At 37.7% G+C, this 12,685-nt stretch overlaps 1 protein-coding gene across 1 annotated transcript in view; it reads right to left on the bottom strand.

Annotated features, from left to right (window-relative positions):
- Positions 1-787: 787 nt before the first annotated feature.
- Positions 788-12,685, bottom strand: part of LOC116128249 (tRNase Z TRZ3, mitochondrial-like) — a 22,168-nt gene continuing 10,270 nt past the window's right edge. The window contains exons 15-17 of the mRNA XM_031413969.1: positions 1,859-1,883; positions 1,615-1,737; positions 788-946 (exon numbers count right to left, since the gene is read on the bottom strand). Coding sequence (XP_031269829.1) covers positions 788-946; positions 1,615-1,737; positions 1,859-1,883 — 307 coding nt within the window. The remainder of the gene's footprint in view (positions 947-1,614; positions 1,738-1,858; positions 1,884-12,685) is intronic.

Raw genomic sequence — 12,685 nt, 5'->3', positions numbered from 1 at the left:
GTACGGTAAAAGGGAATCATAGAACTACTTTGAAGGAAGAAATTAAGCAGTCACTAAATCATCAACTTTTTTGGTTTGTTGCAGCGTAATGCCATCCTCTCGCGGGCACTATAGAATATAACCTTTGGGTAGATTGTTAGCAAATTTATTTAAGAGTAGGCAACACCTACAATCTTTTTCAAAATTTTTTTTATAATCTGATGTGACAGCTCATAATTATATGTAATAGGTTATACCTGATATTATGTGGCTATTAATTGTGAATTACCATATTAGGGTTGTGAAAAAGTTTTTCGAAGAAGTTGTGGTTAGTATTACTCTTTATTTAATAGTGTCAGCGATGTTACTGGATGTGTTGTTACAACATTTAACCTCCGTCAATCAGTATTATATCGTCTCTTCTAAAAAAAAACAATTTACAGATTAGCAAAAAAACATCTTATAACTTTTATTTATTTATAAACCAGAGTCGAGTAAAAGAGAGAAAACTTATACAACCACCTCGGGTGGTCGAGTGGTTAATAGAGATTTTTTGAATGTATTTCTAAAAGATCTTGAGTTTGAATCTTTATCGTTGCTAAAAAGGTGGCCTTAGAGTTTTTACCTGACCACTTTACAGGATAGAAGATGCAGTTATAGCATCAATAACATCATCTGACCTCTTTACAAAGCAATTTAGTAACACCATCTGACTCATCTTTACAAAGCAATTTAAGGTATGGAAGAACTTAGGAGCACAGGCAAATCTGCTAGATTGATACTCATCAAATCAAAGGCTATGCATGTTTTATGCATGCTGCATCATCAACTGCAGGAATCTTTGGATGTCTTTGGCGTAAGTGGTGAGAACAATCCGATAAGCACCTGACCCGACTTCAATGGCTTCCTTTGTTGTGCTGTGTTTTTTAGCTACAGCATCCTCCACCTGGCCATCCTCATAGGTTGCCTGCAACATGAAAACACACCACAATCACGAAAGTAACCTCACTCAGAAGCTGAAAAGTCATAGCTAGGACCCTGAATCTATTCGAGTTTAAAAGTTCATCGATTGTATACAACGATGTTGAAACATTTCAATGTAGCAAATATTGCATCACCAATTGAAAGCTTGAAATTGGATTTATAACTTGCCTCGTGTATAAGGACTGTCGCTCCACAGGATGCTTCTGCTAGCGCGGGCAGGGCCTGGTATCACCTGAATATACAATCTTCCACCGGGTATCACTTTTCCGGCACCATTGATTTCTTTCTGATGCCTTCAAAACAATACCAAATGCCTCTTGATAGTGCACACAGGAATACTAATCAAGGTCTCCAACCCTGCTTCGTGGAGCACTTTCTTTAGGCTCTCTAGCAATGGAAAAAGCGCTAGAGTTATCAGACAGATTCAACTCAGAATGGAGCGCATTTTTATGGTTCAAATCCATTATTATTAGTACTTCCCTGAGCCAAAGGATCCTATGCAATTCAAATTGTGCTTAAAATCAATCCATGAAGATTGTAGTGTATCTACAGTTAATGAACTGATATCTAAATCTTCAAGTCTTTGATATGCATCCAGAAAATCCTTAAGTTGTGCTGGGCCTACAACGAGCAATGGTTCATGAGACACACCTTTAACAAGTCATGTCGTAGAGCAAGTATTCTTGCCAAAGCCAGCCTGGTGAGCAGCTGAATATGAGAAATCCAAATGCACCTTAGATTCCTCACAGCACTGTCAGCACCTCTATACCGTATCTGTACTCAGGCAGACAAGCCACAACAATAAGCTTTTGTCACTTCAAAAGAATAAAATAACGGAAAAGGATGGAAACCTTGTAGCAGATGTAACATGTAGTAAAAGTTTCGAAGTTGTTACCTTCTTCTCAGTTGTCCCAGGGTTCCTTCTCCACAATCAAGAGCAAGCTTCCTTTGGAAAAAAGATTATATAGATAGAACTAACATTCCGGTATTCATAAGGACGGGCAACCAGTCCCCAGAAGAACAATCTCTAGGTCATCTTTCCTTACATTCTCAAACAACTAGGAAGCTTTCTATCACTCATTTCTCCATTCCTCTTGTTCTGGAGGCTCTTCCAGATCTGGCTGACATGTTGCGCACGATCTACAATCTCTGGAATTTCCGATGTATTATCCATTAATTCTGAGAGGCACCCCAGACTTGGGATCTCTGTTCTATCAAGTCCAAGTGAGCATGAGGAGAAGAGGAACTGATCAAGTATGAAACACTGTTCAGGTTTCCTCTTAATAAAAAAAGCACTAAATCAGTATGAAAGCATAGTGTTAAGAGGAAACTGAGTCACTGAATTTCTCATCTAAACTAAATAAAAATATTCATACCTTCAGTAGATTTTTGCAGAACACTTTCGAAAGCCTTGCAACAGGACCCTAATATTTAAATTTGACCTTTTAAACAATAAAATACATGAGGTGCATGGTTGTACCACAGACAGACCCTCCTAAAACTCGGCCAAAGTGAAAAGAGACTGTGAGGTTTAAAATAAGAAATCAGCAACCTCTCTTTGTATGAGACAGTCAATACTTTGTCATGATATAATGCTAAAACATTAATCGCATAGTAAAAAAAAAAAAAAGTTTTGCAGAGAAAAAGAAAAAAAATTCTGATACATTTTCATTGGTTTCCTCATCAAGGACATCACACTGGAGTACCCCTGCATGTCTCGGAGCAGACCACGAGAAAGAAAATTATGTGATATACCGAGAAAGATCACCAATATTATCAGTCACTATCAATACAACAATATTCAACTCAAAAGAAGACAAACTTGGAAATATGTATTAGAGATAGGGATTACAAGGGAAAGAAAATGAATGTTGTTCGGAATTCCTACGTTGGTAAATAATCTTAGTGCTCGGTACAGAATACGTTGCAATCCCTGCAATAAGAAGTAGTTGCATTAAAGTAACAGAAAATTGATAGGTGTTCATATGTATGAAGCATCACAAACACATTGATCTTATCATCTATCTCCCGGCAGTTTTAGAAGATAAACAGTATATTACCACTGTTAAAATAAGACGAGAATGCCATTTTCCCACCCAAAGTTTACCCGAAGACTTTGCCCACCGACAACTTTGAAAAAAAAAAACCATTTCTTCACACCATGTAAATTTGTTAGACGATTAGTTTTAACCAAAAATAGACATTTAGTCGGATCAATCTAGTTTAGGGTAATATTGCTGACGTTCTAAATTACAAACAAAGATAATTATCTTCACTCACTTGAAAAACTAAGCACTAAACCCAAATCTTCAATTTCTATATTACAATGGAGGTTTCACTTTTTAAACTATGTTGTGTTTCTAAAAAAATTTGAAAGGATAATATTATTTTACAACTTATAATAATATCTGTCAATAAATATTTATAAAACTCAAAACATATTTCTTTTAAGTAGTATATTATTTGAATCTATATAAATTAATCCTAAAAAAAAAAATGTAAAAAGATAGAGAAATCCCTAAAATAAAAAATTTATGAAAATTTGAAAAAAAAAATAAATAAACACAACGAATTTTTTTTTTTTTGGTTAAATGATAATAATAGGTAAAATAAAATAATTAGTAAGAAAAATATAAAATATTAATATATTGAATAATAAGACATAAATAAATAAAAATTGGAAAACAAAAAAATTAAATTGGGCGAAAGTACCATGATGCGTGTTTGATAAATCGCTGGCACCATTGGATAGAAACGACTATCAACAACCAATATATGGGATTTTGTAGCTATCTCGTTTGCCTAAAAAAAAAGCTGAAAAGGAATTTGGCTAAACTTCTCCAACGAAACCCTATGCTAAGCTACCGTTCTTAGACGTAAAAATAACCTATACGAGAAGGATGGAACGATCCGGAGGTGATGCACTAGCGGATCTGCTGACTTCACACACGTAAGGAAAAACAACATGAAGCGACCGGAAAATTACGGGTGGTGTTTGCGTAGCACTCCGACACTCAAGTAGCAAGGACGTGAGAGAGCTATTAGTGAGGGCTGGGAGTAGAGAGGTTAACAGCAAGTCTATCGGGGACGTGCACTACGCAGCTGTAATGCGAAGTTCTCCAAAGGAGAACTTCGGTAGGTAATGTAATGTAATGCCTTGTGTAGAGGTGATGGTCTCTGGTTAAATAGTGACTGTATGGTTTCCAATCTGTGGGATGGAGTCTCGTGTAATAGGTATACCTTAGGGAGTAATCTTTGGTCCCCTTTCTGGAGTGACCAAGGGGGCCCGAGCATGACTCGGATACAGCGACATCTGGAGGGAATTAGGACAAAGTGGATTGCTTCTAAGAGTTCCAGTCTGAGTTTGATCGTAGGTGACGTAGGGCTCCCAATTTGACCATAACCAGAGAGTTGTTGGGATCAGGAGGCTCGGGGTCCAGTGTACATGACAATGACTTCATACCGACAGGCCTCATCATGGAGGATTCTGCTTGGGCTGCTCGGACTGGCCTAGGCTTTCCTTCTTTGTCAGAAGTGTTCCTCTTTGACCAATGACATTTTTTTATTTGGGCCCTACTTACAATGGTTAGGTAGATCAACCAAGGATCCAACCCTAACGATTGCCGAGGTGCGCTTCAGACACATTATTAGAAAATGGTAGCATCCTCACCCTCAGCGATCATGTGGCACTTCCCCGGTGTGCAATTCAGTTGTTAATTTTTTATTTTCATTTACTTTTATTTTAATTTATTTTAAACCATCTAAAATTATGAAACCAAAATTAGGGGCATTAAGATAAACGTATTGGGTGGAAAATGTGATTGCAACCTGTTAAAAATTATGAAGTCCAAGAATAAAGGTATTATAGTCTTTCTGTAATTTTACCTTGTTAACTTCTAATCAGGGAAGTCCTTGGAAGTGATAAAGTAGACCTGCAAATCGGGCGGGGGCTGGGTACAGGTTGGGTCTATCGGGTACAGGCCCGAAACGAGGCGATTTTAAACAGGTCCAATATTTTGGACTCGTACCTTACCCAATGCGAGTATAGGGGGACCGAGGGGTCCGCACTATCATTATAGTTGTTAATCTTTGCAATGACACCCTCATAGTTTGATGCAAGTTTAATATTTTATAGTTACGACTCCCATAATCATACTACTCCAAACTTCAATTAAATCACTCCTTTTCGGTTTGGTGAAAAACAAAAGTTCTATCGTTCAATTTTCATCTTCCAAGTATGAATAAAAGTAAATCCAAACCAATAAAATAAGGCTCAGTTAGGTTCATTATTTCTGATAGTTTTGGTAGAAAAATATTTGAAAAAAAAGTAAAATTGGGCGGGTATTACGATGTAAGATTGGAAAAACAAATAACAACTACCTCTATGTTGTTTAGTTTGTTAAAACCCTATAACTAAAATATTAAAAGTTAACAAAAACACATCAACCCGACCCATTAAATAGAACAGCCGGCCATCACAGCCGAAGGGTGACGGAGTGTGTTTTTCAATTTAAAAAAAATATTGGGTGTTATTAAATAACAAATTTATGGTGGTTCTAAAAACAATTAAAAATAGAATAACATTTGAAAATACTGACCTTTTAATATTTAACTTTTATGGGGAAGGATTCCGAATAGCGGGGGTTTTCTTTTTACAAGGGAAGCCTAAATTTCGCATATGTAAATGACTCAAATCAAAACATGATAAAGCAGCCCAAATTTGCAACCAAAAAATAATACAAAGCAAACAACCCCTTTTCAAATAAAGCACACAAATTAAATCCTACAAAACAAAAAAACCATTTTTCAGACCAAATTTTCCCACAATAGATCCATTGTCAAACCATCACTGGAGCTAGCAGCTAAGCAATCAAAAAGGAGAAGAAAAAATCTTAGATGCAGCCAAAACAAAAAGGACACAGAACATATAAAACGGCCAGCATAAACAACATATGCACAGACTAGGGGAAACTCCATTGCCCATAAAAACCCTACTCAACAAAAATTACACAACATAACAAGGACCAAAGAGGCAATTTCTGCGCTATCCACTTTAATCCAGCACAACAAAAACTTGCAGACCCCAATCAAAAGCTCTATGCCTCTTCTAGTACTTTCTGATTTCTCTCAAACCTAAAGTCATAGCCTAAAACGACTGCGGTTCTTCATACTCCTCACCGAAGGAATTTCGAGTAGCCTTGGCTAGTTTTAAGTAGCGCATTGCATCAGGGACTGCCTTGTTGTTTGAGTGTCTATTTAGCAAGCCTTTGAAGGTTGATGATTTGAAAGATGGTTTCTAGTTAGGATGAGCAGAGGAAGTGTGAAGCGACGGTGACGGGGGGAAAACGGGAGTTGAGTTTGTAAGGTGATTATGTTAGAGTGAGGGATGTGGCAGTATTATTATTATTTTTTTAATTTCAAATAGGTACCCGGGCACCCGTGGGTCGTTACCAGACTACCCATTTACAAAAAGGGTCAGGCTCGGGACGAATCCAAAAAATGGATCCAATCTTAAGGATTCATACCCTTATTATTTTTACTCGCCCAGTACTGGCCGCCGCCCGGGGTAGGGAACCGTTTGTCAGGTCTAGTGGACAAGTCAACGTTATCCAAAATAGAGAGAACAGTACTCATAGTTGAGTAGAAATTTTACCTCTCCAACATGAAAATAAAATTTGCTCGTAAACGAAGGCAGGACTGAAGGAGAAGTGTGCATGAGTATCCATTCCAGTACCCAGGAGCTGTATCTTAAAAAAAAAAAAAAAAAAATTCAGACACTTAAATAAAAACAAATAAGAAAACTTCAGTTCCATAAAAATTAAGAACCCGAACCACATCAAAAAATCACACTTGAATAGAATCCATAAACATAAAGTGACCTCTTTCAGAAAACTCAAAAAACTAACTTTAACCCAGTTCCCCAAATCCATAAAAACTAGCTATAACAACAAAAGCAGAAGTCCTAAACCAAAGTTACAAACAAAATTAGGAAACTTTGAACCTCAACTCTTCAACCAGAAAACGTTAAACCAAAAACAAAATCAAACGAGTTCATAAAAACACAAGAACAAACCCCACAAGGACAAAAACACCACAGCACAAAAATTTCATACTGGACCATATGAAACAGTACTAGTTGGGTTAAGCTTGGGCACTTTATGCTGCGGATTCTTATTTGGCATATAATAACTTTTCCCTCGACCTTCTTTTGTTGTGAACATAAAAGAGGATCTTTTTACTCTCTTGCATTGGAAACAGCTTCTTACAGTGAATTTGTTTGCTGTTAGCTCTTTGGATGTTTTCGAATTTGGTCACTGATTGCATGCATTCATTGCAATGAATATGCAGAGGGTTTTCATCTATATCTCTTTTGGAAACCACAAGTATGCTCTCATGAGAAGCGTGTCTATACACCCAAAATCGTTAATCCTGATAGAAGCTAATTAGGGAAAAGACATAAAGATAAAGGATAAGGAGGTTCAAGATTCACCCCTCTTTTTCATTTTTGGTTTTACTCTCACATAAACACAAGTAGCGATTATTCTAATATCAATTGACAGGCCTGATGGCCGTAATTAAGGCAGGTCAGTCACGTTGCGTCAATTGCGGCTCTCACATAAACAAGTATGCTTCTCCTGAATCATTGGACACTGTCAATTGATACAGGAAAGCATAGTGTGGTTATGTGAGAGCATCAAGAGCAAAACTTGACTGACACTGACCTTATTGTACGGACATCAGGCCTGCTATATCCTCACTCACTCTGATATGATATGCCTCTTAATTAACGGACCATCAGGCATGTAGATACCATCAACTCGAGATATGCCGCCATAATCCATTGACTCGATTCATTTGACCCACTTGATTATGATATGTCCATGATTGCCTGGATGACTCACTCGGATATGAAACTGCCTCCATCTAAACGGATGTGTATGTGCCTGCGAAAACTTTCTCTGTCTGTTTTATATGGAGATTTGGTAAAATGAAGTTCACTGTAAAGGCTTACGATTGTGATGTGGAAGAAAATTAAAGATGTTGAAAACAGATAATAGCAAATTGCCATCGCTTTTAATGAATTCTTCAATGACAAAAATTTTGGTGGTACAGCCTTTATTATCATTTTCATAAGAGTTTTAAACGGACTTTTTAAAACACAGATAATGGTGGTGACAACTTTTTCACTCACAAATTTTTAAAATACCATTTTATTATCCAAATTTATATTTCGACAGCGAGTAAACACGGTCAGATGTTATGGGCTTTTGTGAATCGAGAGGAGATAAATGACGTTTTTGATAGTAGCATGTTGAATTTGGGACTGATAGAATTAAAATCAATTAAGTGAGAATGGTGGTGTAACAAAACCCATAATTGTTCGATTGTCTACGATGGGTGGGTCCGGAAGTAGGGTTTGAGAGATTTTAACGAGTGATGATCGAAGAAAATAATGATGATGGTTTGAAATTATATTAATACGGAATCGAAAACAAAAATATAAATTTAGATAATAAAAATAAAATTTTAAAAGTTTATTGCTCGCTCTTCTCGGTGGCAGACTGGACATGGCTGTTTCTATCACATCCGAAAATATAAGTCAGGAAATTAATTGATGACACACTACAGACCCAATAGCAGCATATGACTCATATTGGCATTAGCTGTAAAAAAGCAATTTAACGTAGAACTTAAATGGAGAACCACGCAAATCTAGTAGGTCAGGTTCAATACTCACAATTCAACAGCTATGCGTGTTTTTTGCGTGTGTGTGGGCTCACAAAACTACAGGAATCCTTGGGTGTTTTTTTTTTTCTTTTTTCTTTTTGTAGACGACAGGCCGACCCAACTCAATGGCTTTCTTTTCTGTGCTGTGGCTTTTCGTTCAGCTTCCTCGGTTCACCGTTGCCACCATACAAAGGTTGCCTGCAACACTATAAACACGACAACAATCAGCAGCTGAATATTATCACATTAGGACCTTAAATCTATATGAAAGTTTAGTAATATCTATTTTATAACACGAGTGAAATGTTTCAATCGTAGCCATATTGCATCACCAATATAGCTTGAAGTTAGTTTTATAAAGTGATCGTGTATAAGAACTGTCGCTTAACGGAAAGGCTTCACTCATCACTTTCTTACAGGCGCTCTAGCAATTGAAAAAGCAGTAGATTCTACTAAAATACTGTTCATGAAAACAAAAGAAACGAAACCGAGGAAAGACGGAAGTGCAGAGAGAAACTTCCTGCTGTATATCATGATGATGCCAATGATACAAATATATACCAATAACCAAAGAATATGCTAACTAACTTATCCACCATACAATGGACAAAACTACCCTTATGTGCAGCTCATACAGAGCGACAAATAACAAAAAAAAAAAAAACAGTGACAGAATTCAGATAACCATGCCATCATTCTCTTCGTTGCACGTAGGGGCTGTGATGATTCATCCTCTAATAGTTCAAAATAACGTCTGAGCGAGGGGACCGTGTAAGTTAAACTCATTCTAAATAAAGCTTGACCAGAAACTCCATAAATGCGTTTAGTACAATTTAGTTAATCTCCAGCATATTAACATAAAATATTTGCTTCGTCAATAAAGAACAGGACTGAAGGCGAAGTTCGAGTTTTCCATTCAGTCCCCAAAGCTGTAATTTAAAAAAAGAAAAAAAAGAAATAACACCTAAATACACAAACAATTAATAAAACTTTAGTTTTACTTCGAGGTAACAAAATCAAGAACCAGGACCCACCTCACAGAAGAAACCGACTCTGAACAAAAGCCAAAAACAAGTTTTTTGACGACTTCTCTTTGATATTACGGCCTCTGGCACCAAGTGATGCTATCTGAACTAGAGTGTATATACACCAGGACCGATAATATGATATTACAGGCTCCATTGACCGCAGGCTTGACTTGACACTGCCTAATGACTGGGCATAGGAATGTATATCAGTTAATTTATATGTGTTTCGCCCATTGACGGATTGTCTGGCCTGCAAGCCTTTCCCATTTCTCGTTGTATGGTTACGATTTGGTAAAGAAGTTTCCCACTCTAATCTTTATCGGCTGCCTTCCAAACAATACCAAATGCCTGGGGAAGGACAGTGCACAACAGGGAAAATAACAAAGTCTCCAAGCCTGCTCAATGAAGCACTGTTCTTCAGGCCTACAATGGAAAAGCAGTGCCTGTACTATCAACTGGATTCCTGGTCATCTTCCAAAAATTTGCACAGATTTCCTTTAGCAAACAGATTGATTCAGTATGGAATCATTTTTATGTTCAAATTCATACATATTCATCAGAAAATTCCTTGAGGTTGACGGGATCTTTTTTGATTCACCATGCATTCAAAATAATTCCATGAAGTTCTGTAGTGTACACAAGTTAAGGAATGCATTTAGATCTTAAGTCTTGGCTATGCATCGTAAACAATCGTCTTGGGGGCTGGGCCGACAAGAAGAAGTGCATGAGGACACTCTTCAACAGATCCGTCCTAGAGCAAGAATTCTTGCCCAAACGGAGGTGCATCAGCATAGAATATGAGAAACCAAAACACTTAAATTCTCACAGATGCGCAACCTCTACCACCATATCGTAATCAAGCAGTCATGCAACACCAATAAGCTTTGTCACCTCGCAAAGACATAAATACCAGGAAACAATGGCAAAACTTGTAGCCAAAAATTTCTAGTTGGTACCTTTTTCAGCGCTCACAGGGTTACTTACCCACAATCTAGGCAAGTCCTTAGAAAAAACGATAACCTATAGAAACGAACAATTCCGGTATTAGAAGGCTGGGATGAACCAGTCTACCAGAAGAACAATCTCCAGGATCTCCTTATAACATTTTCCAAACAATAGGAGTTATCTCATCCAACCATGGTCCTACAATACATTCATCGTTTTCGTGCACAGGAGATATCTGCCCGCTTTGTTACCTGTATGCTCTTGCCGAAAGAATTGGCTGACATGTTTGTGCAGCATTTCGGCACAAATCGCATGGAATTCAGAAAGTAATCACCATTATTTGAGGGAGGGAGACACCAGACTCGGGATATGTTCCTATCCCCCCCCCAAATACAATTGAGCATGAGGACAGCAGAGTGAAACGTGGCAAACAACAAAGACAAAAAAGGCCAAATTTATTAAGGATGGGGGTTGGTTAAAAAGAAAACACTAAATATCATTAAATCCAGAATAGAACATTATTATCAGCATGTTAGCAGAAAAAACAAAAAAAGAAGAAGGCCCAGAATACTTTAAAGCAAAAATGGAAACAAAGAGGTATGGGTCCCAATTAAGGTTTTTTTCTTCAATTTCTAAGAGAAGTGGGACAGGAAAACCTTGATACTATTTCTATAATATGTCGCTGGTCAGAGTTGAAATGGAGAATATTACCAAAAAAAGAAGTGCGGATGTAGCTCAAACACAGATTTAGAGGACGAACAAATAATAAAACCCCCCCCCCCCCCACCATACATACATCAAGACATGATGCACATGTATTGATTACACTGAATTAATACGCTAAGAAAAAGCTGATTTCCTTTTGATGATCCAAGGCATGATGAAAGTACTTCTATGTCAGGAAAAACTCAAGAGAAAGTTCATCTAATAAAAAAACCAACGTGAAGCATTAGAGGAAAGAAGCATGGAAGAATGTGTTAAGAGGGATAAACCCTTATCAATGAATGTTCTAAGCAATAAAGCAAAGAAAATTGGTCATACCTATAGGAGATTTCAGCAGAAAGTAGCTTTCCGAAGGCATTGAATCAGGCCCTAGTTAAAACTGAGAAGAAAAATCACAAACTCATGTGCGCCCCCCAAATATTTCAAAGGGTAAATATCAAACTTCTAACAATCCAAATATGCGCTTATGCATTAGAACAAACCTTGCTAGCACTAGATCTTTGTGAGAATAATTAAGGTGTGAAGACGACAAAACTGAAGCTGGCAATATTGTGGGCAAGTAATTAGTCGTGAGTCTTTGCACTTGGATTTCAGAATGGGAATCCACATTCTTCCTAACAAAACATCCATGAAATACCCGGAGGAATCAGCAATCAAAGGAGCAGGCACCAGGTACTGCTTCAAAGAAGGCCAACAATGTTCAAGTAAGAAAACTCAATTTCATGTTCAGCCCCAATAATATGTGTGGGCTGAACCAATCCTTTCTCCATTTCAGGTAATGGGGAGGGGCTGCGACAGAAGAGTAGGAGTTAAATGAATGATACAAATCACGTCTTGGAATTCTTGTGAGCAATCTGCAAAAGTAACTACTGAGAGTTCCACAAGAACAAAACCCAGCTCCAGGGCTTTTGTGGGCAATAACGAGGAGGTACAATGGGACCAGGACAAGAGGGGCCGCATTACACACTGGATGGAACCAAAAATGCACAATAAACAATGGTTAAAATATAATGTTAGAACTAATTTCAGTTACACACCAAATCAATGAGGCAAACATAGTGTCTCCCCCATTAAGTAGCTTTGAAAACCACCACCATGTCTGCGCTATGCCGCTTCACAGACTCCAGATTGCAGTTCACTGAATTTGGGACCAGGTTTCAAAGCCGAGAGGCCACAGCCTTTTTTGGATCAAATTTCCCATGAGTTCAGCCAATTAACACAAACAATATCACAGGACATCTCACCAGGGGCGGGGCTTTCACGGGGACGGGCTTGGGCCGGGATTGCACTATCCCTAC

The sequence above is a fragment of the Pistacia vera genome, unplaced genomic scaffold (assembly GCF_008641045.1).
Source record: "Pistacia vera cultivar Batoury unplaced genomic scaffold, PisVer_v2 Contig198, whole genome shotgun sequence".
Taxonomy (NCBI): Eukaryota; Viridiplantae; Streptophyta; class Magnoliopsida; order Sapindales; family Anacardiaceae; genus Pistacia; species Pistacia vera.
The sequence above is the reverse complement of the archived record's forward strand: the minus strand, read 5'-3'. Positions and strand labels throughout refer to the sequence as shown.